We start from the raw sequence: 27,802 nt of genomic DNA, 5'->3' as shown, positions 1-27,802 counted from the left end.
GGCTGCATTTCTATTTTCTTTTACCAAGTTAGCAAAATCAGCTGCTGTTTTATATATATTATACATGTAAGTTAAATGCGTCAGCAGAACAAAAACTATTTTTTTATTATATGGACGATAGTTGAACCTAATATTTGGTGGTCTTTACTCGACCTGCTCTCAAAAAAAGTAAAACCTTTAAACTGCAACGTAAATGCTATTTATAAGACTTTCTTCATCTATTAAGAAGTGTTATATCTTCACAAGTTGCAACTTAGTTTCAATTTTGTGTCAAACAAATGGAAGAAGGAAACAAATGCGCACGGAATGAAAACTTATTTTGTTGAAAATTTTTACTAGTCTTTTTTAAGCCATTTAATCAAGCTCGATATACACAAATATTACTTCGTATAATATTCAGTTTTTAGTATTTTTCATTATAAGAAATGTAGCTTGCTCAGCAGACGTGATTTTTAAAAGTTTGAACCTAAACTTGATCTATAAAATGTACTAAATAATGATATTCATCATCAAAAGTTGCCCACTCTGTCGACTGATGATTTCCTTTGGCAGTGAAGATCTTTTCAGCTATGATAACCCAAGCTTGTCAGTCTGAAATATACTTAGACGATTAAGACTCAAATTATTCAGTTTGAGAATGTCGATGTAAGGAACTAGATTGAAGACTATATATCACAGCGTTCCTATTTAATATCCTGTGAATTGTTTCTTTCGTGTACTTTAAAAATTACTTCGTGAAGCTCATTTTGACAGAGTAAACTGGTTTAAATCTGTCTTCATCCGATAAACAAAATTATTGTCTATATGCCAAACAGGCTAAACACATTTTCTTCTAAATTAAAATATTGATAAGCTTAGACGGAATCATTGCTACTCCAAAAGTGATTGGTTTTTGAACTGCAAATGCAATTTTTATTCATATTTACTGTAAGAAAGATCAAACTTCACACGGTGACACTGTGTAACCGTCGTTTGTTTTGAGACAGTAAGCTTCTTCTCCAGTGTACATTTGAAAGCGATGCCGCATCACAAATGATAGTGTGTTTTTGGAATTTACACTTAATGTATCATGCATGTGAACTCATTAAATATTATCCTGGGTTTTAATCATGACAGCTTCATGGTTTCAATCAATATAGATTGTCTATCGTAGGTTATGAAGGAACTTACACTAGAACAACCATTCTAAAGAAGTCTGAGAATAGTTTTAACTGGGATAAGGAGATCTAAATGGATAAGGAAAAATATTATTGGTTGGAAGTGAAGCGGAAGAACCGCAAATGATTTCATTTAACAGTACATGTATTAGTTGGTTTCACGAATTTAGAGGCTAGAAAATGTACTCCAGTTCTGCTTCTGGTTTCGCCTTATTAAATAGAAGTAAATACAGAGGGGTAAATGTGTTCTTTATAAACGGATTTCTATTTTTAACACATTCATTAGAACAATAAACATATGTTTTCATAAAAAATGAACATGAGTTCATATCAGTGAAGAATATTATTAGGCACGATTAAAGTATTGGTTTCAGTGCGATTTCGAAGCAGCATCATGTGAAAGGAACTTTAGTTGCAAAACTATAGACGGGATCTAAAATAAAAAAGGCAACTGCCCTTGTTACAGGTGTATGCCTACTGCTTTGATTAAACAGAATATTTTTCTTGTGTAAAGTTAAGAACCAAAAATGTGTTAAATTGTAAGGAATAACGGTAATGTTCAACATTTTTACAGATAGATTGATAACATTAAACCATCATTTTTAACAACGATATTTTTATATTCAGTGTAACCTTTGTAATAACATTCTGCGTTGTTAGAAAGGGTGTGGTATTATCATATCCTAACACTGTAAACTCCATGTGGGCTATGTGTCAAGGGTCTCGCGCTTTCAAATATTACCGGCAACGTTGAAGCCGAATTTGACCATTTTATGATAAAGCTAGAAATCCAATGCAGATGAAGGAAGCTGTCGAATTAATGCATTAAACACCAAGTTCATTCATATTATACTTTACTATTTTCAAAATGATATTTTTAACGATTCAAATTGGTCACACAGACATTGTTATGTAATGTTAGTATTCTTATTCAAAAACGAACAAGTTTTCTGGTTTAACAAAATGATATAGCTGACAATCTGCAAAGCATTGCAGGCTTTCAGTTATGTTACGACAAAAATGTGTCGTTAAAATACCAAATATCAGCATTTTCTTTTATCTCGGCCTTTTTGGTTACCAATTCACTTACACATCCTTGTGTTTAACCCAAAGGGATCCCCGTAATCGCTTGTACAGAAAAGGCTTGTATGGTCACAGAAAAATTGCCTTGCAGTATAGCTGGCGTATATGTGTTACCGTGCACATCAAATGCATGTCGAATAAATATCATAACATTGTGTTCTAAGAACTTTTCAATTACATGGGAACGTAAGCTTGTTGTAAACGTGATGGTTACATTTAGGGGGTTATCTTCCAGTATATGTTTATTGTAGATTGAGCCGAATTGTGAACTTTACAAATACATGGGCGCATAAGTTGATGATAATGTGATGATTACATGTTGGGGTTAACTCGCTTGCAATTTATGTATATTTTAATAATTTACCGCTCTGTTCTGGACATACCAAACACGTTTGTAATGTAACATAAAGCTACACACGAGTAGCCAATGAGTTCACATTATCGGTATAACTTCATTTCATGCTAGCAGAAAATATCGCAATTTGGTGAATAATGAAAAGATTAAGACTTTAGATTTAACAAATAAATGATCAATGTGCACTTATACTTGCCAGAGCGATATCTCTCTATGCTAAGGACTTGTCTAAGTGGCTAAGCGTTGATTCCGTTCACACGAACCAGTATTTCAATTTATATCCAGATACCAGACAAAGGTACTGACTTAAATGCATGTGATCTCATGAAATTCATTATAATCTTTTCCAGAACATAGAATTGAACATCTGTTTTTAATTCCTACAAAGTATTTGTTCACTGCGATTAATGTTTTCAAATGCATCGGTAAAGAACGTTATTGACTGATCGTTTCTCGGCCTTTTGACTAAGATCTTGTCTAGTATATATTCCCTTTCGAGGGGAATCGTGATACACCTGACGATGATCACACAGTCACATTTACAGTATCGATGCACGATGACTGGGGTTGATGACGGAACAGCCGTTCGGTTGTTTGGTTTTTCTTGCCCAGGTTTTTTTTTCCTGGGGGACTTTTCCTTAAATAGTATTGACACTTTGCCTCATTTATTTGGGCGACTGCAGTGAGAAACTGCACTGGCAACTTCCAAACAGAATGAAATGTTTGCTTGCGAAAACAATGAAATGATAACAAAATGAGTGAGAGTAAATATGAACCATAGCTGTAATTTACATCTCGCATCACGGCGGATATTTTCGTGTTAGCTCTGCATTGTACATTATCAATTCGAGACGAGAATATAATTTATAATATTATCTTGAGAGATAGAGATAGAAATCAATGTTCAAAAATAACGAATTTTCCAACAAAAAGAAAAAATATATACTGACAAGGAAATAGAGAGAGACGAAAGGGGTTTTGACAGTTGTTGTTATTCTGAGGATATCTGAATCTGATAAAGTGAAAAACAGATGGACGACCGGACACTTTGAGTAAACATGATTTGTTTTTAAAGAACACCCCCCCCCCCCCCCCTTAAAGAAAGATCCTTTGTTTCAGAAGATATTTTAACTCCGACCTGCTATACGGTAGTTGTTTCCGTAAGTACGATTGTTTTGTTTAGATTAGGTATTTGGAATTATACGCACTTTATCACTGAATGTTCTTCACAGAAATAATGCTTTAATATTGATATTTACGGGGATATAAAGATCAGTCTATACGTTTCTTGTCTTACTTTAGGCTTCTGCTGACGTCACAGATCAATCATTGCGTAAGTTACCTTTGCATGTTAACTATAATTATAATTTCTTTCACTTTAGCTTAAAAACATTCACAAACCATTTACGATTCCAGGTGACAGTATTCATATTTGAATTCATCTACACGTTTGTACATTATTGAAGATGCTTTCGCAAGGATAAAGTTAGTATAATAAAATAAACACAAACTTGTTATAACATTTTATACAAATTTTTGAGAGAGAGGGAAGGAGGGAGAAGGGAGAATTTTTTTGAATCTCTTTCATATCTTTGGAATTGGTATAGACATAGTTAGCGAGTTTGTTATGATTGAATGATCAACTATCGGTGATCGAAGTTATGTGAAGGCATTAATCGAAAACATCGCATAGTGAAAGATTCGTACAGGGTGCATCAAAATTGTTATGTAGGCCTATATGTATTAAAACTGTGTACACAGTGTAGTGACAGAAATGTTTAATTCTACAGACTATACTGTTTTGCGTATATTCATTCAAGACTTCATGAACTCGCGTCGTGAAGTTGACTTTAGCGTACCCATTCTACGAAACGAATTCCGATTTAAGGTATCTTAGATAATGTAACCACGAACCCATGAAATGTAGCGTATGTATGATAAGTAAGGTCAGCATGTGATCCAAGCATTAACAATAAAGTTAGGGCGTTAAAAGGGAAATCCCGCACTAGACTTAATACAGTGTCAGTGTGTTATTCGATGTATGTCTTCGAACTTCAAAGCGATGGTCAGTATTGTGCTGACGTAACGAGCAATCTTATTGGCTCAAAACTCTGTAATTGCAAACCTGTTTGGGGAAAAAATATTCCATTCATGGATAGCAATGATTGCAGTTTTCACAAGAAAAAGATAAAGTTCATGCTGCTGTCATCCATTATTTTATGTTATAGGGTCATCTTACTTTCTGTTTCAATCAACCGAGTACCCGAAAGATTGCCAAGAAATCATCAGTACATGTTCAAATACTCTTAATGAATCTGGTGTTTACGAAATCAAACCAGATGGTTTCCCAGAGCCGTTCGAAGTGTACTGTGATAACGACTTAGGCAGTGATGGATGGACGGTAAGTTTTTTACAAACATTCCAAATATAATACTGGACTAGTCAGTAAAATAGACCAACGTAATACCCAAATCAACTAGAACTGTAAAATTAACCTTCTGTTTGGCGAACCTCTTCGAACAATAGTAGACCGAATTTTGCTTGTATTTCATAAAAGCAGCATTGAAATCTCATACCAACGTATAGTAAATTATGTTGATAAGTCACGCCATGTTTTCCAAATAATAAGAGTGAAATGTTCAAGTTTCTTACCGACTTGGATGTTATGCAGCTGAAACGAAATATTGTCAAGAGTGGCGTATGTGGACGACTGGAATCAACTTTCTTTAATCCTTTAATCAACATTCATTCAGGGTACCTTAGTTTGAAGAATATCAAACACAGTTTGAGAAATACTAATATGGTTTGCTAAATTGATCAACAAATGCAAACACTTTTGGCATGACTGTAGGGATAAAATATGTTTATGAGGAGTAATGAGGAAGAAATAAAAATACCTTCATTGTGTTTTATTGCGACAGGTAGTACAGCGAAGGACGAATGGATTTATCAACTTTAATCGGAATTGGGACGATTACAAGCACGGCTTTGGATTTCTGGCAAGTGAATTTTGGTTAGGAAATGAAAAAATTGCTCACCTAACAAATCAAAAGAAGTATCAATTTCGTATGGACTTTACGAATGCTTTAGGGCACTCGTATCACGTGACCTTCGACGACTTTCGTATCGCTGATGAATGGAGCCAATATTATATTCAAGGTCTTGGAGACGAAGGTGGCAATGCAGGTAAATGTTATGTTTTCACAATTCTGGTTTTGCCCAGCAAAGATTGATTATTGCTTTACCTCATGTAATCGTTAGAGCAATGTTAAACAGAAGCGACTGTGGGTACGTCCAAAGTCTCTATTAAATTGTTCAATGTTTCTTTAAGAGTTTCTAGTAGTATTAATGAAACACATTTATCACACAAGAAGACAAAACAAGCAAAATTTGAATATAACTGTTAGTTTTAATGTAATAAAACAATACAACAATGTCCTTGTTGTTGTCAAGTGGGGTTGCGTACCTTATATATACGGTTAATCGTTTAAATCCCCCTCCCCCTCCCCCAAACCCTTTGTACTGTAGGTGATAAAGGGTATAACGAAAGCGATTACGATTTTATTCCTGGACTATTTAATAATTTCAAAGTGTCAAAGAAGTTACAACCACTATGTTAATTTTAAGATTATCTTTCTCTTTATCTTCAACCAGATTCCTTTATTGAGTGGTGTCCATTGAATATGAGTTTTTCTAACAGTACATGCGAGAGACGTTGTACCGAACCCAATACGTGTATCACTTTAGCATCTGTGGAATCAGGAAGATGCATCTGTACAGACGGTTATATGATACAAGGAGAGGACTGCCTACCGCAAAGTCAGTGTGGATGTTTTGTCCAAGAAAAGGGAAGCGTGCTTAATGTAAGTCAATGGATCAATGAGACGTTTATTATCTATTTCCTCATTCAACCTGATCCTAGAATATATGCTGATTTATCAACTGCGTCCAGAAGCTAATGATTGTATGGACGATTTTGCAGCACTTGACATGTCCTCATTTCCACATGCTTTATCACTTATATATACGATGTTCTTTCTTCGCTAAATCTTTCAGGTTACTGTTTACATATATTATCCTATGAAATAATAATGAGCATTACTTTAAAACAACACTAATAATGACACTGTGACTTTAATTCATTAGTGACAAGTGATTCAGCAAATGGTTTTTGATAAACTGAAATTGTTAAAGTCTATTTTCCACGACAGGACGGTGAATCATTTGTCAATTCTGACTGTACTTCCCGTGTGAACTGCAGCGATAATCGGCTGATTCATGAAGATGACTACCAGTGTAGTGATGATGCAACGTGTCAGGAGAGAGACGGTTTGAGAAGATGTATTTGCAACCATAGGTTTGAAGGAGATGGGATAACTTGTATTCGGAAAGAACCCCGGAAGGATTGCTACGAGATATACATTACTGATGGGGTCCATACCGACGGGGTTTATACCATCTATCCTACTGGCTGGGAGGACTCTGGCTTCCAGGTCTACTGTGAGATGTCAACAGACGGAGGAGGCTGGACGGTAAGTCTTCACATTTCACAAGAGAGTGATAACTTTTAACCGTCTTGATGAAGTGTCACGTGGGCCCTACGGGCAGTACAGATCAAGATATAAACTATACACTATGAAGTTTATTCTCGATTAAGCAGGACAATTTTGTCAATGTATCGAGTAGACTGTGTCTCAGCGTGTATGACGTTGAATATCGAGTAAACTTCAACACTCATCGGAAAGATGATTTCACATAACAAATTTGAGAGTTTTGTTGTGCTGAGTGTGTTATCGAGATTTGTCTAATGAACTTACGTTATTTAATCGCTACAAGCTCTCAGTTGCATAAGCCTTGTGTCGTCTTACATTTCACAACTTCCTAAAAACAAATATCAGTATCTAAGCATAAAGGTACTGTCAATAACGTTCACGGTTGGCCTGGTTTTCTTCGTGAGGGAAACATGATCAATGGTCTGAGGCAATTTTAAGAGCAACACTCTTTGGCAGAAATAGTTTGCTGGCGATAAACATCTCTATACCTTTTTCAGTAAGAGATGATTGGGCACTACTTGTATCTTAGGCTATATTATATAGATACATTGTCATTCCCAAATTTCATTGCACCATTTCAGATCTTCGGCGATGCATCAATTTACGTTTTTTTCTTTATTCCGTATAGTATTGTGCGATTTCCTTAGCGTTACTTAGTATTTAAAACACACGCGCGTTCACCGGTAAAACGAGATGCGAACCAAATTCCATGAAATATGTGAGTGCATTGCCATCCATCGGGCTGGCACTATGTAGATATTATAACAAAAAAATCAGATTAAAATGTTTGAGATAACAATGAACGGAGATAGCGTTGGAACGATATTTAACTTTATATCATATTTATATCTTTACATATTTCTAGGTTCTCCAGCGAAGGAGTTCTGGTTCAGTTAACTTCTATCGTGGTTGGAATGAATACAGGGACGGGTTTGAAAGTCCAAGCGGTGATCACTGGCTTGGTAACGACAAGATTCACGACCTTTCAGTTCAGAAGACCTACCAACTTAAGGTGGATATGACAGACTCAGCTGGTTCACAGTATTACGCCCTCTACTCCACATTCAGCATTGGTGACGAGGATGACAAATATACACTCTCTTTAGGCTCGTTCTCAGGAAATACAGGTTGGCGTATTATGCAAAACTTAAGTTATAAAGCTTTGTATTGATAACGTTAGTGTTTAGTTTTGGTCTTACTGTATAATAAAATCCATACAATTTACAGAATGCTTGAGAAACGAAACCCGCTAAGAGCCAAACAAATATGAACGAATGCCATATAACCCCTTTTCCTTTTTACATTATTACTCGCAAACACTACATCAGTATTGCCTTTAATGATATTTTTTATAAACCCCCACGACACCGTGGTTAAACTCAGTGAAGGGAACGGTAACAAATATGCCATGATTACGTCATTTCCTAGAAAAGTAGAATACAAACCATGCTTATCTTAATTATTTACAATATGTGAAAAATTGAAATGTGGATTGGCGGGATCACGTCCACTACACCTCTCTATATTGCGCTTTGTTGTTGTACTTGTTGTTATATTGAGAAGATGTCAATAAGAGCGGAGTTCATATCATGTCCTTGTTAGTTACTTTACTTAATTATGATATCATTTATACGAACAAATACAATCAAGTACATAATTTAATCGAATGTACCTCATGCACAGCACACTTATGGAAGTGATGATATTGACACCATATGATGTGATGTTGGTGAATGTGTCTCTCAGAGGTGAAGAACAATTTTTGAAATAACACACAGTTCAATAGTTATGATCTCGTTCCCCAAAAAACACCTGTATTTCCTTTAGGATTGCCTACAATGATCAGTGAAAGAAATTCATCTAATGGCATATTTCGTTACTCTCTGATAAACCGAGTATATTGAAAAACCTAAACGTACGAACCTGGCTTACAAAAAGTATTAAAGCATATAATTGTGTAACCGAAATGGCGATAAATCATTTTCTATTCATCTCACACCCCTCCTCTCACTATACATGACCGTGCTACCTTTCAACAAAAACAAAAAATCAAATCAAATATCAACAGACAAGCATGTATTTATGAATACTTATTTTGGTTTGAGTACTTCAGTTCCTTTGTACACAATGCTGATTAAATATATACAAGCTCATTTCCTTTCCAGGTTATAACTCCATGAACCGGAACAACGGAGATCCGTTCAGCACGCACGATCGGGACAACGATGCCACGGATGGTTTCAACTGTGCAGAGAAGCTTCGCGGTGCTTGGTGGTACCCGTCTCGTTATTATTACCCTGCTAATTACTGCTATTATTTTAGCGAAAGTGGATCTTACTACTTTTGCTCTTATTCTAGCCTCAACGGAGACTACCAGTACAGCGACTACCGCGGAATATTCTGGTATAATCCTTCTATGAGTCATTGCGGCATCACGGATACAAACATGAGGATACGACCAGTTGGATAACACACAATGTCTCTTATATACATACAGATTGTGAAGTTTCGTAAAATCTGGATCCTGAGATATGGTTATCAGTTATGCAGATTCAGCCATGCATACAAAAACATTACCGGACTGTATCATTTGTTCTATTTTTCAGAGAACTATTGAGTATTACAACAACAGTAATGAGGACAACTTCAGTACAGGACTTCAGTCTACAGAGACAGTTATGTGTACATCTATTGCTTCAAGTTCTTTACCATTTGAAAGTAGAACACGAACTTCAGTTTACGCAACCAAAACGCAAAAATAAAAAGTTTCAACAAATAAAAGAGTCTCGAACTGTCTTCATTTGAGAGTACGCACGCTAAATGCAGAATTAACATCTTCAGTTGTGTCTGTATTGTATATGGATGACCTTTGGCAGAACTTGATTGCTTGCGATAACATCTCGATACCTTTCTCAGATAACAAAAATTGTACCGGCACTGCTTGTATATTAGGCTTTGATATATAAATACATTCATATTTCCAAATTTCATATGCACAAATTTGATGCGATGCATGGATTTACCTTTCTGTTTACTTCCTCAGTGTTTGTACGATTCCTAAGCGTTCCAAAAAAAAACACACGTTTTTACCGGTTGCGAACCAAATTCCATGAAATGTGTGTGTTGCCATCCATCGGGTTGGAAAAAAATCTTGCCATGAAGAAAAATTATCAACCTATAGCATGTTTCGAGGAATTATAGCCAAACAAATATTAATGCAGTACTCGAGTTTGAAATTTTACGTTTCTTTTGTTCTTCTAAACGTATCCCTCATTAATAACGTTTGCGACACAGTGCTATAAACTGAATCTTCTAAAGCCTCATGGTATTTAAACAATCAGGTTAAAGAAAATAATCTATTTGTCTTTTCCCGATGAACGACACTAACAAGTGCTGTCGAATTTAATACAAAACTGGAAATGATAATCGGTTTCTTACGGCATTGTAAAAGAATGTACCAGAGTAGGTCCATAATTCCCCTTTCTGATATGGATTTTTGTGCTTGGAAATCTTTGCGAGAGAACGAAAAACTTATTAAATTGCTACACTGCCCCTTGACCCAGCTGTTCCTTTTATTCGCCACCTTGCCTCTAGCTATGAGGAATAGATACTTTGGTAATCATTGAAGTATTCCTGAGGAAACATGAATATCAGTTGTGATTCGTTAATTCAATATGTAAGAGCAAACCGTTGGGGAGCCTATGGACTTCGGGGCCCTGGTTCAATTAATGAATCGCTTGAACCGCATATTTCTACGCCTTTTCATTTGACAACTGATGACTGATGACGCAATGTAATTTGAAGAGTAGGTCGGTTAAATTTGAAATATTGAAAATGAACAAAGAACGTTAAGATTGAATTGTCACTAACAGCTAATAATATCTTTTGCTTAAGCACCCATTCACCAAATTCAGAAACAACCTGCTAACAAGTGCATTCCAATTATGTTTGCGTTAATTTATAACATCAGCAAAATTTGCATCATTTTCAAACAAGAGAATGAAAACTTCACTGGGATATCTTTAATTCGAATATACTTGTACTATAAAAGCTCAGCCTTTTATACCACGCAAAGAGTACAAATGGTCGTTATATAGGCTAAACAGGAAATAATTCGCCGTTTTTGAGTGAGATGTCATTGACATAAAAAAGGTACGAAGAGACAAAGACAATTTAACAGATTTCAAAGACATAAATATTGTTAACTATAAGCCTTCAATTACATATAGTTTGGCAATGATCATAATATCCTGTTCAGTGTAAAATCAAATGGTAAATTTTTATATCTAAAGACGAAAGACTGAAGTCACAGATCAGTTTGTCATCCATTTTTTGGATACTCCACAAGTGATATATACATACATACAAACACACACGCACACGCATATACACACACACAGACCTATCCGCCTGCATCACTGAAAGGTTACGATTATCATCGAAACGTGTTTTCTTCGCCCGCCCCCCCCCCGCCCCGCTTTGCCATGCACCCTACCCCGTTCATTACTGCGTCGTTCTTGTTTTTCTGCTAAATATGTTGCAAATTATTCCACGAACATAGTTGTTTTAAAATCTTCCTACCACCTCTTCTAGAATGAAAAACTAACCGGTCATGGTCACGGTGCTGGGGTGACCAAATCAATTACTATTGATCATGACGAAACTTTATATCACATAGGATTTATATCACATAGGATTGATACTAGACATCATCTACCATACTATGTAGACATCATATATGCCACAGTGCTTGCCATGCACATGACTTGTGTATTTTCCCATTTTAATGGAGTAATAAGTAATGAAACTATAAAAGATATGGTTAGCCAAAACGTCTTGCCAATTTTTCTTCTTGTTTTCTCTGGTTCACCAATTCTCATTTAGATGGACACTGTCTCGTCTATTTCTTTCGCTGTTATTGGTCACCATCAATGAACCCTTTGATAAGCAATACGTTTAGTACCTTGTCTGCCTTCATAACATTGAAGTGTATCCTGACAACATCCCTAATCAATGGTAACGTTACTGCTAGGAAACTCCTTGCCCAAACCCTTGCTGACGTCACCATTATCTTCCCTCGGGAGACTTACACATTGAATGGAAAAAAATCTTTTTCAAAAAGTCGATGTTGAATTGCAACACGAAGCTTAATGGGATGCATAATTATATGTTATTGAGAAAAGTTATGTTTATAATTTTCGCAAGTTACGAGCTCTAAATTGAGTTACTATTCTTGTTGATGACCCGTTGTCATTTCTTTGGGTAGGTCAACCCTCCCATCCCATCCCTCCCTCTCCGTTTCTGTCTCTCTCCCCTTCCTCATCCCCTCCTTTACTTCTTCTCATTCTATCGTATATTCGTTTTTAAAGAGGTGTGAAATAAAATAATTATTTTAAAACATATTTGTCCTTATTTAGACATAAACCTTACTAGGAAACGAATTTATCGGATTTTTCTTTGGCCATTAAATTAACCAGATCTTCATTTGGGTTTCAAACTTAGTACACACCGGCACCACGCATATCGAGGACACATGTCACAACGATCCTTGTTAACGTTACCAGCAGGTCTAAAGGAATGTTCAGAGAGAATCGATTCATTCTTGTATTAGCTGTGTGAAATTCTTACCGTAATTTGATGTAAATATATTGAAAGAAATATACTTTGCGTATTGCAACGCACAGACAGTTTCCTGATGGGAAAAACAGCTTATTTTTCCGTTTTAGATTGTCACCATTGTTATACTTCTTTGTCTAACGCTTAAGATGAGTGAAACCCTTAGTCTGGCTTCAACAGAATAAAACAATTGAAGTGTTTACAATATTATGCAAACTTAATGAATTATTACGTTGCTAAAGTTTCAATTGACTAGGTTCATGAAATTAAATTAATCAATGCATCATTTTGCTAAAGATTGTTGAAATGAATACTAAATTGATAACATTTGATAAATAATTACTTTGTTGCACAATGTTGATTTGTTTTTGTTTTCATTGAAAACTATAAATACAATTAATCATAGTGTGCAACAGAATATTATCAAGGAGGTCTTAAACTTAAAACGGCACTTCTATGGTTCCATATTTTCTGAAAACAACGATTTAAACTTTCCAGGATGACACAAGGAGAGTAAAAATTGTTATTGTCAGTATTTAGTCCATTGTCACTCAAAAGTGTGTGCTATTACAACTGCTACATAAAAGTTTGTGATATATAATTGCCACACGATTTTTTGAAGAACACAATATTTAAATCAAGTTGTTGAGTGGTAGCATCGATGTGTGATGGGTGGGTTGGGTGGGTTGGGTGAGTGTTAAAACCATCCGGATACTATGTTCGTTTCTTTCATTTTCAGTTCATACCGGGCTTGATCCATCATCCAGTGTAATAAGGAATTGAAATATATGAAATAGTAAATTGTGAGAAAAGAAGAGTTTATTTTATCAAGGTTGTAATTTCAATTTATTGTTTGGAATATTCAACGTTAAATTTCTTATAATGAGCAAACATTGATAATAGAACAAGAAACATGTCCATTACTACGGTGCATTGCGTTGATATATCTTGATATACATTAACGTCATCACTGGAGTATATTCATTGTTTTCCTGTACCCTATTGTGATGTCAATGTACTTTTCTTCAATATTAGTCACGTGACTTCTCTATCCATATTTTCAGTCAGATGACTTCTATATACATATTGAGGAAAAGGAAACTAGCTCGATCTGCTCCAATATTTGTATATTTTTGTTGTTGTCTGGAAATCCCTCTAACTATACCTGCTAAAAGGGACGAATCTTCATTTCTGAATATTTGATGTTGTAATAACTGCCGGGTAAGTAATACCAATACGGACTGTTATAACTACTTCGGCTGGCGTGGTAGTCTCCATTGAGGCAATAATAACAAGACTTGTACCACCAGGCACCGTGATAATACACAGCACAGTTGGAACTATATACATCGTTGTCACTGTCTTTGGTAGTGAACTGTTGGTTCAGGAAATAACGAAGACCATAACCAGAGTCGCGAGAGTTGCGAGAGTCTGCAAAGAAGAACAAGGAACATATATATCAACATTCTATGTAATGTCATTGAAAGAGATATATTGATGTTGCTTAAATGAAAGTCTCTGTTAAGAATTTATTTATTAAGAGTTTCACTAATGAATTCACTTTTATGATTCATTATTCCACTTATTGCAAATTAAATGTTATCTTTTATCATTCTTAGTTTCTTTCTATTAGGTTAATTAATTTTATACCAAATATATAATTGCTAAATTATATTTGCTATTATACTATTTGCTATTATACTGATGAAATCACATATGCTGTAATATCTAATGACTAAGAACAAAAAATATAAAATAATATACATAACATGACGTATAATAAGGTGCATCAAAAGCGTTCATACTGTTTCAATGGAAAAAAACCGCAGTAAAGTAACGTTAACTGATACAACATCATTGTTGTGAGTAAATGACACAAAATCAAACATTGTGGCCTAAAACTTGGTTTTGCCCTTCTGATACAGTTCGATAATGCTAATTTTAATTGTGTGCAATTGTATATTCGAAGAAAATATTGTATACATAGTGCATGATTGCTGCGTGGACGTGTGTGCACATGGCAGAGGTGTTTATGTGTAGGTCTGAAATTGGACAAGGACATGGTATGAAAATGATCCACGTTGCTGTTGATGTTTAATGGATTAGGTAATCTTATTGTGTCTTTGTTTTAGTGATTTATGAAAGAAAGGATACAAATCTCAAGAAGAGATATATGGATTAATCAATCCATCTACATATCATCATGTAAATATATTATTGCATTATTACTGCAAATCATTCACTTATTTAAGTCCTCGGTCAAATATATGTAGGAAACCTTATAATATGATATTCCCAAGATAACACATAATAAAGAACATTTAACTACGTACAGACCGTAGTAGCATTTATAGTTGTAGAATTGTGCAGATATCTAAAGTATGTGTATGTAAACACATAAATTGTAACAAACCCGCTGTTCCACTGTAGGTTCCAAGTTCAGATAACCGATATTTATCGCTTTCGTCATTGATCCGGAAGTTGTCAAACTTGGCATAGTAGGGAGAGCCATCTCTGTTCACCATATCAATCCTGATTTCATATCTCTTTTGATTGGTCAAGTTAGAAAGCTTATCATTTCCAAGCCAAAACTCGTGGTCTAATTCTCCAAAACCTTCTTTGTAGCTGTCCCATCCGAGGTAGAAATCCTCGGTTCCATCCACACGACGTTGAAAAACCTTTGTTTAAAAGTGTTAATAAGAGGAATACTTTTGTCATGATCAAATATAGCGAGCGATTAACTAGTTTGTCAACTTTTTAAGAAACATTAGAGTTGAAGAACGTTGACTTAAACAAATTTAAAGGAACTGATAAAGGGAAATCTCATTAAAACATTTTCATTAAAGAAATTTTCATTATGTAGATATTGCTTTGATACATGGTAACTGTAGTTTAAAGTGCATCCATTACAAACGATTATCCATGTTTATGTATAGCCTTGTATCAATAACGGTCATTAAACTAACATGTGATTTACACTTGTATGTAAGATACCTATTCTACTACAATCGACTAAAAAGGTATACTCTATCACTTTTGTACTTTATGTAGAATATTGCTTTGTAGTGCAATGTGATGTATTGTATATATTTACTAACGTGCAGCTAGGGTAAGTTAGTGAATTTTTAGAGTACAATGTAGTGTATTTTTGTGTGTTCATTGTGGTACAATGACTAAAGTGTAGTTTAATACAGTGTATTACCGATTAAGTGTGATTAATGTGGTTTTAATTATTGGAATGACTTACCGTCCATCCTCCTCCGTCAGTCATGTTGCAGTAAACCTCAAAGGCCTCGCCGGTCCACCCGGTTGGTTTGATTCTGTATATATCGTTATCCTCGGATCCATCCTCGTAAATTTCCTGACAATCTCTAGGTGGTCTCGTGCAATTTTCACCATTCCCTCTGTAGCCACCAGTACAATAGCATTGTCTTATGTTGTCCCTGACGTCACAAACTGCGTTAGGACTGCATGCATATGCTTCATCCCACGTGATCTGTCCGTTGGTACAAACACCTTTTCTTGTACATCCAGGGTTCACGTAAGACCCACCTTCCTGAAACACAAAATAATTCTTTACTTTAGTTTTTACAGATTACATTTAACCCTGATGTCGTGTTTTTTATCATCCATGTTAAATACTGTTCTGTATTGTAATGTCTCTATGTAAGCACTAGAATTCCCTACGTGGAGTATACTATTATTTGACAGGTATTCCTATAACCGTATAGTTAAATGAACTCAAAAATATCTTTTTTTTTATTGGAGTTAGATTGCACTTATATTGCATTCATTATAAAAGACAGTATTAAAAGTGACTGGTTATCTAGAAAAAGTCTTCAACTATGCTGTTGTTTGTAGAATAGTTGTTGAAAACTGTGACAGTGATATTCTTTGACATATAGCTCCAGATTTGACTGCCCAAAAGTTAGACAAATGAATAAAAACAAAACAACTTACTGGAATAACTGTTTGTCCCTCTGATTCGTAACATCCACACTGTTCTTGAGGTACACAGTCTGATCCCTTCATGAAGTATCCATCGGAACAAACACAGGCTTCGGCTTCATTACAGACCCCATCCTGACACATTTCTGGTGCATCACAAGTCCGCTGACAGGAGTTGCTGCAGTTGATATAGACCATGTTGTAGGGGCAAAGGGTTATAACGTCTGCAGGAATAGATATGTCGGTAGTTTAAAGGAATGACCTTAATTTGAAACAAACCGATGATGTAAATTTCGTTGTGTGTTTTAATTGTATTGAACATGCTGTGAAACTAGTGTTAAAAGCCTATATTACTACATACTCCATCAGATAAACACATGGCCGGATGCAAATATTACCTCGCGATATGATCATAGATTGCTATTATTCTCAGATAAGCTCTTAACATACGTGGCAACTGTTTACCTGACAAAACTGAATCCATTAGCTGTCAGTCTAAAAGAGAAGCAGTATTTTCCTCAAGTTACTGTCTCACATAATATTAATGACAATGTCATATGGAAGGTACAAGTTACACTGGTGATTGGTTAACTTGGGCAGATCCACAAAGTAATTTGGAAAGCAGTGTGGTCCATGGTTCGTTAAAGCTGATTACCATGTAGGGCAATCTGCGGACACTCACCCAGAAAAAGACAACATTTCAAAGTTAGATTGCAGATTTAGGCTATATATTATGTCTAACATTAGGTCTCTACGTAAGGATGTGCCAATAATTATACTTTATATTGTGTGGTGTTGAGGGGGAGGGGTGGGGTTGGGGTCATCCCAAGCCTCTGGTTCCGCGTATGATTTTTTCCAAAAAAATGGTGAACATGGTAATCTGACCTGATAACTGAGCTAAGGGGAACAAATTAAAGGGATATTTAGCAGAAATGTTGATATAACTTACCTGTTCTTCCAGAGTACCGTCCGAGACTGAACAACTTGAAGTTGCTGAACTCATCACTAATGCGGAAGTTATCGTAAGAAACCCGGATTAAGGAACCATTTGATGACGTCATCTCAATCACCAATTGATACTTCTTTTGATTGGTCAAGTGAGAAATCTTCTCATTACCGAGCCAGAATCCCTGAGATAAAAAGCCGAAGCCAGACTTGTAGCTGTCCCAGTCACGGCTGAAGTCGATGGAATCGTCAATGCGACGTTGTATAACCTAACAGTGTAAATGATTCAGAAAATGAATTCAAAGAACTTGATGTGTGTATTGTGAAATATACGTCACTGGAAACCAGTCTTTTGGCAAAGATAGTCTACTGCTGAATATAAGGATATGCACACTGTTTGCTCTGTCAGTGTGCATCTACATATTGTGGTATCACCCGGAGAGTTTACCCGGAGAAATGGGGAAATAATAGAGAGATGGAAAAGAGTAAAAGAATAAGAGCAAAGAAACATGTTAAATAAACAGACGGTTGAGACCTACCGTCCATCCACCAGAACTGTCTGTGTTATCACAGTAAACCTCAAAAGGCTCTAGATAGCCATCTGGTTTGATCATGAAAACACTAGTAGAGTTATGAGATGAACATTGCTCCTGGACTTCTCTACAATCTCTCGGGTAATTCGATTGTTGGTAGAAGAAAAACGACGAACCTAGTACGTCCAAGAAAGACAAATTGGTTTGCTTTTGTGAGTTGATTAACAGTGAAGATTAAATAAAATGTAACTGTCATGTCCAACTAGCATGCGATGAATCTAAATATTAACGTATTCTAATATTAATGTATTTAACACTCTGCATTGACTGTTATAGCTGATATCCAACTTATCATTGGAAGAAAACAAAACTTTCGAATCAAACGAAAACGAAAAGTAAGTTGTATAAAAACATTAAAAAGAATGATCACTGGATGTTAATAACGATTGCCAGGAAGTAGCATTATAATTATAAAATAAATCCATGTATTCGAAAAAGTCTAATGATAATTAATCATGACGTCGTACCTGAAGATTTACAGCCTGCATAGATAACTGACCTAACTTTAATCACTGAACGTTAGTAACGACTGATAAGGAAATAACATCATAATTATAACGTTAATCCACATATTCGAATAATTGTTATGTTATTTAATCATGACGTCAAATTTTGACGACTCATTTACATAAGATTAGAGGCCTGCAAAGTTCACTTACCTACACTACTATCACCAGTGTTGTCATTGCTTGTCTGTAGAGCATCCTGTCAAATGTAAATTAATACAAAATGTAACAGCGCAGTTAAATGGCAAATTTACGTATTCATGTGTAACTGAGGTTATGTATACTTTACTCAGTATTTTAAATGACTGATATGCTGCAGTACAGGGGTGGTAAAGTTGTGTGTGTATTGGGAGGGGTGGGGCTGGATTGGTGACAATACCTTAGTGCCTATCTCGCCTATATTTGGCGCCACTTATTGCTACATGCGAACACAATATGGGAGTTGAGTAGGTTGGTGGAACGAGTTGGACTTTCTAGTTCACAGTATAACAATGTAAAATACCCCAGAGACGGTACTTAACGATGCTATTGTTTTGAATTGTAAATTCGTTTAACAAATGTTTATCCATTTAACCTCCGAATATTAAACTTTCCTTTGATATCAAATACACAAACCAAACGGAGAGTATAAAATTTGAAACGAATGACTATTGAGCGACATAACTATCACCATAATAAACCGAGATGTAAGTGACGTTGTGTAAAATAAACAAATTTACTTCTCATATTGATGTTAAAGCGTTACAAAGCCAATAGACGAGCAAGTTTAGAGAGGCAACTGCTCTAACGTAGATATTCCATCTAGTTCTTTGATAAATTTCTATGCCTCTTTAACACACACGAAGTATTATTTAACTATAATATCCTGGTTGGCACAAATATAAAAACAAAATGCGCTACGAAAATCACTTTTGGGAAGTTGTGACAAAAAAATCACAATACTTGCATTGGCAGTAAATATAAAGTCACGAAAAACAATATTTTTAATTTGAGGGAAAATAGTCCATGGCAAGATGTTCCGTGTTGTTTTTAATTGTTGTATTTCAAACCGTGTTTATTTGAGATAGCAATCACAAATAAGCAAAATAATCCACAAAAGATATTAAGCTGTGAGAAACTAGATCGTGTTAGTACTTACTGTATCTTGGAGCATTTGTAATTAGAGCTCCTTGAAGTAACAAACTTTATCAGAAGCGAACCAGGCGGCTGAGTAGAGTATGTTTATGATTACATCAATGAGAACCCTAAATTAGCAAACAGGTTGCGAAATGGGTAGACAATTTTGTTTATAATATTCGATGTATGAGGCACCTGCCTATGTGCTCTCATCACTTTAGATACAAAAATACAACCACCTAGAAAAAATATTTTAGTTTCAATTCACCAAGGCCTAAGGACACAATTTAGTTATATAACCACCACTGTCTAGAGACAAACTTTAGTTTCAAATCACCAAGGCCTAAAGATACAATTTAGTTATATCACCATTAATGTCTAGAGACACGCTTTAGTTTCAAATCACCAAGGCCTAAGGATACAATTTAGCTACAAAACTACCATGGTCTAAAAGCACGCTCTCATATGGTTCCTAATAAATATTTAGCTGCATTAATTTAAAACAAAAGTTTGTTAATAATTTAAAGATACACAGTCATCATCATTTCCTCGGTAGATATTTATACAAAAATGATTAAAAAGAATTATTATTTTCTGGGCGAAGAGGAGAATCTTACATCCTGTCATTTACGATAATTTCTGTATCTGAGAATAACACTAACAGACGTGTCACCGTGACAATGAAGTTAAGAATTTGTTTGCTTTTTGTTGATGATTAAATCACTATGAACTTACAAACAAGAAAATATAAGTCTTGAACAAATATTTTTTATACGTTCCTGGTCAAAAATAATTGAATGGGAAATAGACTTCGTTAGAATATCCTGATTTTGCTCCAAACTAGTGAGTTTTGTCATTCTATAAGATCTTAGTTGGCAACAATTTACAGTGAGGAAATATTGAAATAAATTAGAGCAGATGCTTTTATCATATTTTTTATACGTTTTAAGCAGACTTTATCAACAATAGTGTAAATTAAATATTTACCAAGCACATACGCTATGCCCGAGAGTAAAGAAGGCTTAAATTATAAAAACAAAATTTAAAATTTAAATATGTTAAGATAGTAATATAGCCTGTTTTTAATACGTACCTATAGCCTGTTTTTAAATACGTACCTATGAATTAATACCAAAGTACGGAAATACAATTTTGTTCCAAAAATAACAAAACATACACAGCTATCAGTTGATTTTCCGATTCAAGTTTTTGTAACAGGGACTGGCAATACTTGGGTGATAATGTTTCTGTGTGACGAGGTAGAAGATACACTACAAACAAAATGTCTGCTTTCATGGTGGGGGGGGGGGGTGGGAGGGAACTTCAATATTGAGTTATTATTCACTATTATCATATTTTTTAGACTTTTGAATGATTTTAAAAAAATAATCGCAGAGCGGGAATGACTGAATGAAATTCTACCAGATACTTTTAGTGTTATACGGTGCAAGCAGACATTACCAACAATATCAAAAAAGGAAAAAAAAAGGCATGTGTTTTAATATGTGTTCCATGAAATGAGCATCGACCGATTTCCTGCAGTGCGAAAACTGAATGATTTGAATTTATTTCATGATTTAAAAAAAAAGCATTCACAAATTTGGAAAAGGGGTTTTTACTAATATAGTGTCAAATATTTTCGTCCTTGAAGTAAGCTTCACAATTTCTGGAATCGGAATGCTCCATATAGTTATATTTCAGCAAATTCTTTACGACCGTACAGCAAAATCTCAATAAATTTGAATTTAAATGAAACTTATGGATACTGGTACAACAGTAACTACAGGGCCAGCTCCTATGCAAGAAAACATGAGATGTGAAACAGAATTTGCTTGTGTAGTATTTCGACCGATTGAAAGGTTTAAATTAACTTATATTATATAACACGTGGATCCGTTATCATGCCCTTCTAACGATACAGAGCAAATGCAGTTCTGAATGCGTTTATTTCCTACTTTGAATCGATAAATCCTTTTGCTTACACAAGACTATATTTTGGTCGGAAAGAACTGCGTCATATGAAGTTCTAATTCATTAATGATTAAAATAATAAAAGTTTAAGACAAATTAAAAGTTATATACTGGAGACGGTGTATGTCACATGACTAAAGGCAAACCGCATTTGTCTATTTTTTCTTACTACTGATAAAACGCTTACGTCTTATAAAATAGCAATGAAGAGAAAATGCTGATGGTTTTCTCAATGTATCATTTTACGTTACATGTGTCCGTAACATTGTTATCATTTACGAATCATATCTTTACAGAGCGATACTATTCATAATTTATGATTGTGAAACATCAGTGAATAGACGTCGGAATAAGCAACCGAAAGTAAAAATGAATTTAAATTAACGAAACACGTCTTTTTTTCTAGATGTGTATTGGAAATTATGATTTGCAATTTTGCAACATTTACGACAGATAACAGTTGAAATTAATCAGACAAAACCCCTAAGAATATTTTTCACTACTATTGACAATGCACGAATATGATAGATGCCGTTTATTTTCAACATAATTTATAGTCCTTACAAAATGTTGTTTGCGACTTGATTGTTTCTTCCTCTAACCATTAAAAATACTTTTATCTTAACTATGGATCCCAGCAAATAGAGATTATATTCACGTTTTTATTACGCAATCAAACAAGAAATATGGAGAAAAAGTATATGTTCTATATGAATAATACACTCCTAATTCCCAAATTCAGGTTTTCAGAACAGAGATCGAAAACGGATTGTCTTTTAAACTTGCTTTTTGGAACGTTTTAAAAACAAGAAACCGATTTCAATTTTATTGTGATGTAAAAAATCAGAGATAAAATGAACTATTTATTCCGATAAAGAAAGTTTGGACATGTCAGAGCCTGACACAGGTATATCTTACGTTAACTAGCAGGTCCAAGTATCACGTCACTAATTTAATTTGGCTCTATAGGTTCCTATGGTTCGAACATTTTGAAAGTGAAGCAAGAGGTAAGAACCACAATAGTAAGATGATGAGATGTAATAGCTTTTGATCATTGGCATATTATTTACAACTGGAAGTTTTTACTAAAAGTAAATGACTTAAAGCGTTTACTAATTAAATTTATGTAGAAAAGAGATCACAGTTTGAGTCAGTGATATAATTTAACATATGATTTTTTTTTTTGCTAAGCTCCATGATCGGAAATTATATTAAATAAAACATTTAGAAAACGTTGTGTAATTTACACTAATGTATACGGCGGGATGCAAAAGCTTGCTATTTTCAAATAATTTGTTACAGGCTTTTCTATAAACTTTACATTTTTGTATCCTCTTTTAAGTATGCTTGAATAAATTTTCAGTTTGCGCTAAACATGACGGCAAAATTACTTTCATCGACTAGGTTGTTGCGCCAAAATGTTATAATACGATTTATCGTTTAAACAAACAAATTTAGAAAGAGAGTGACATAATACAGTTTAGAGATATAACACGATTTAGTAAAAGTTCGTTTTGTAAACTTGAAAAAAAATTGATAATAAAGACGCTACACATATAAAATTTGGTTACACAGAAATTAAATTCTTCGATAATATTCTAAACCGAAAATTGTAAATGCAAAGGAACGTTGTTCCTAGTTTGACTTTTCAGACTTGTTTTCAATTGTAATCTTAAAAAGCAGCATATTTCATTAAAACAAATTATTGTCATATAAACGTATTTCATATTTGAATTAATTGACACAGGAACGTAATACTTAAACTATCCGATCTAGGTATAACGTTACTAATTTAATTTGGATCTAAGGTTCCCATGTTTCGAAAATGTTGAAAGTGAACCAAGAGATAAGAAACACAATATTAAGATGATGAGATGTGATAGCTTTTGATCATTGACATATTATTTAGAACTGAAAGCTGTTACTAAAATTAAATGGCTTAAACTTTTTACTTTCTTTGAAATATGCTTGAAATGAATTTTCAGTTAGCGCTAAACATGACGGCAAATTACTTTCGAATAGTATGTTTTACAGTTTGGAGATAAAACACGATTTATTGAAAGTCAGTTTTGTTAACTTGAAAACAACTTGACTAAAAACGCCACACATATGATATTTGGTAACAAGGAAAATATATGCTTTGGTAAAATTCTAACAAAAAATACTTGAAAATGCAAAAATACGTTGATCTCGTTTGAATTTTCCTACATTTTTTCTATTGTTAGCTTAAAAGGCAGAATATACCATAAAAGAAAGTTTTGCTTTATAAGCGTATCTCAAATTTGAATGAATCGATTAATATTTTCATTAATACTACTTCATGGGAGCTTATCCTTTTATCCGTTATTTTGATGCATTTAAACTGGCACAAATTACGATCAATTGTCACTTTAAATAGATTTTTACTTTCATTTTCATAAATTTTGGAAACTACTATATTTCAATTGTAAAATCAAGTTCTTGTTTGACTATTGTCAATCGCTCTTCATATGTAATAATATTCAATTAATGAAATCTTGTTTGGGGTTGTTAAAATACACGACTTAATTCAAGGCGATGCTTTAATAATATTTTGGAATTTACACTCGGAAGAAAAATTAGTTTTGTTGTGTTCAGTTATGCGAAAAAAACCAACATTAATGTTCCAATTTTTGAAATTCACTATCTTTAATATTTGATATTGATTCTTAGACAAGGTTGTGGAGAATATTCACAATTTATTTGTATAAAACGAAAGTGTTTGACTTTGATATTAAGGAGTCAATGAAATATAAATCTAATATGAATGACATATTTGCCTTAAAATGATAATAAACTGTTGACAAATTTAATTAATTACTTGTATATTTTCTAGTTTTCATAGTTTTCCACGAACTTAAGGTTATATTGCATTTAAAATAAAAAGTATGGGCCAGAATAAGTTTGTTCAAATTATTTTCTAGTGTAAAGATTAATTATGATAACTTTTAATACCTAAGAAGTTTTAATTAGAAACGCAACAACTTTTTTTTATTTTAATGCTAGGAAGGGAAAAAGTTACTTTCATAAATTGGTATACCCTATCATGGTGACTGAAGCTTTAATATTAACTGCAGCTAAATAACACGTCAAGCCAATTGAATTAAATAATGGGAACGTTAATAAGAAAGTATCAATATATCAAAGATCAAAAACTCACCACCCGTTGTGAAAAGAGACAGCCTGTTGTCCAAAAGAAAAGCAAAGCTTCAAAAACGTTGCACAATTTGCTGATCATCTTGATTATGGAGAGAATTGGAGTGTTCGGTGATCTGCTCTCTTCTGATGTAAAAGTTGATAATGATTTCCTCTAAGGTGAAGCTACAAAATACTGAACCACTGAAATTAACCTGTAGCCTACAGTAGAGGAGACTGACCTGCAGCTGGACATAATCAGTGTTGCCCATCGTGTTATTATTATACTGATAAAATAACCGTCAACATTATGACTTTGGTGATAAAGGTCACTTATCCACATCGGTAGATTTTCAACACGGATATACATATGATGAAATTATGCGGTGTGTATATATGGCCTTTCATTGACAATGGTTCATGGGGTAACATCAACGTCAGTCGTGGGGGGTCTTCATAGTATAACTATTATATTAATAAACAGGAAGAATCAGCACATTTGTAATAATTGTCTTCTAAAATATCTGTTAACATATTTTGTGTCAGTGGAGTACTTCATGTGAAAATAATAACATATTGACATATAATAGCTATGATGCTTCATTTGCTTCTGGTGACTTGAACATGATAAATATACAAATCAGAGAGTTTTCTGTCTGGCTGTATATTACTAACTATTGAAGAGGGAAACGTTTTGAAATAATGTAGTCTATATATTTGTAGTTACCATGACAGTTCTGGGCAAATAAATTCAATATCTCGAGCATTTTCGATATATTTGTCATCTGAAATTCTATTTTAAGTCGAATTTTTAGTTGTATTTGTCTGCTTAGGACCAAATAAATTTAAATTGTATGTTTTACAAAGAACCTATTCAACAGATAAAGTATCACAAGAAATACTTCAAACCTTCCGTATTGTGAGTATAAATAATAGTACAGTCCCCTGAGGTGTAATAAGAAGTATAGAGTGGGGTATGTACTCTCACTTTGAACATGATTGAACCAAGTACTGGAGATAATCGTCTGCTAAAATCTATGACTAACACCGTTGCAGACTATGTTGGCATAAACAGGTTGGGCGATTAACTAATAATAAGACCACTTTATGCCTTTGCTGTGCAACTTATGAATACTCTAGTTCTTTGGTGAATGAAGTGGTTTGGAATAATTGACCCAATCTTTGGGCTTTCTTACCTAAGAAATCATTTATAATGATGGTGCTATGAATGGCCAACGCGTCCGTAATCATATAAGTGATCAAGTCTACCAAAGAATAAACATTCTACAACGCTACATAATCTGCATTCAATAAACGATGTGTTGGTGCAATTAGGGCATTGTGGGGAATTGCTTCATGACTGGCTTCTAAGTCCGATATGACAGTATATAATCAAAACAAAAAGAATTATATGGGATGTCTTTAAACCGATATACTTGTACTAAAAAAGCTAAGCCGTTTATACCACGTAAAGTGTACAAATAGTCGTTATATATGCTAAGCAGGAAACAATCCGCCATTAGTGAGTGAGATATCATTGACAGAAAAAAGGTACGAAGAGACAAAACAAGTAAACAAATTTCAGAGACATAAATATTGATAACTCTAAGTCTTGAATAACATGTTGTTCCCCATAGTACCCTGTTTAGTGTAATAGGTGTATCAAATGGTAACTTTAATAACTTAAAGACGGAAGACTGAAGATCACCTCAGACCTTCATATTTCAACATAACATAACTGTGGAGGTTTGAGTGTGTGGAATAGTTGAGAGGTAAGTGTAGACGTGTGTGTGAGTTCGTGCGAGAGAGTGTGCAGTATGCGAGGGGTAAGTGTGTGTGTGGGGGGAGGGGGGGTAGTTGGAGACAAAGGAAAACGATACAGATAGAATAAACCCAACATTTTACGTTTAATGCACAACAACTTGTTCAAAGTTCAAATGCACAAACTTGTTTTAGTCCTTTAAAGAGCATATGTCACTGAAAATAAAATCTGCTATTTAAGTTAAGACCAAACACAGAATTTTAGTTTTGATTTCGTTATTTATGTGATTTTGATTTTAGCAATTCGGCGGTCTGGTTTCGATCAAACAAAGAAAGAGACAACGTTAAGTGCAAAGACTGGAAGAAGAGATAACAAATTGTAAAGGTAAGTTGAGAGGAAACCTTGTAATCACGCAGATATATATATAGAAATACCAAACAAATATGAGAAACAAAACAAAGTAAAACCGAAAGTTCATTAATACTGTTTGCTCTACAAAACTGACCGGATACACCTCACACCTTACACCTCACACATGACACCTCACACTAGAAAAATTGAGAAGAACTTACACAAAATACTCTCTTAGATGTAAAAGTGTTTAAACGTTCGACCAATAAAACCGAAACTTAGTAGATGTTATTACCTTAATAGATTTTAAATAGCATTTCGACTCGTCAGTCACGTCATACATTCGTAATGCTTAAATCGATTACCCAATTGGCTAATCTTGCTCATCAATGTTCCAACTTTTAAAAAAACTCCGTTATTATACACATCTCCGCAGGCAAATATCTTTCTAAAGCATACACCAATTAATGTATGCCCTACTGTGATAATAAGACGGCAACCACCTATTACATATACATTTGGTAAACTTTCATCATATTGATCATGCGCATAAGCCGTAGCTTAAAGTACACATTTCCTGCTGCAGTTTGGCAAGTCTAGTCATCGTTGTTGTAAGTGTAAAGAGGGTAAGCTGAAAACAGATAATGTTTACTGATAAACCGCTCAAAATGGAAAGAAGCAATCGACTCATTC

At 34.3% G+C, this 27,802-nt stretch overlaps 2 protein-coding genes across 2 annotated transcripts in view; one reads left to right on the top strand and one right to left on the bottom strand.

Annotated features, from left to right (window-relative positions):
* Positions 1 to 10,008, top strand: part of LOC139973354 (uncharacterized) — a 38,296-nt gene extending 28,288 nt beyond the window's left edge. The window contains exons 6-8 of the mRNA XM_071979974.1: positions 6,807 to 7,127; positions 8,014 to 8,275; positions 9,314 to 10,008. Of these exons, the coding sequence (XP_071836075.1) occupies positions 6,807 to 7,127; positions 8,014 to 8,275; positions 9,314 to 9,618 (888 nt within the window). The 3' untranslated portion in view covers positions 9,619 to 10,008. The remainder of the gene's footprint in view (positions 1 to 6,806; positions 7,128 to 8,013; positions 8,276 to 9,313) is intronic.
* Positions 1 to 25,164, bottom strand: part of LOC139973361 (uncharacterized) — a 41,176-nt gene extending 16,012 nt beyond the window's left edge. Inside the window, exon 1 of the mRNA XM_071979981.1 lies at positions 25,022 to 25,164. Within this exon, the coding sequence (XP_071836082.1) occupies positions 25,022 to 25,099 (78 nt within the window). The 5' untranslated portion in view covers positions 25,100 to 25,164. The remainder of the gene's footprint in view (positions 1 to 25,021) is intronic.
* Positions 25,165 to 27,802: the final 2,638 nt, after the last annotated feature.

The sequence above is a fragment of the Apostichopus japonicus genome, chromosome 9 (genome assembly GCF_037975245.1).
Source record: "Apostichopus japonicus isolate 1M-3 chromosome 9, ASM3797524v1, whole genome shotgun sequence".
In the NCBI taxonomy this organism is placed as follows: Eukaryota; Metazoa; Echinodermata; class Holothuroidea; order Aspidochirotida; family Stichopodidae; genus Apostichopus; species Apostichopus japonicus.
This window is presented reverse-complemented; position numbering and strand designations above follow the sequence as displayed.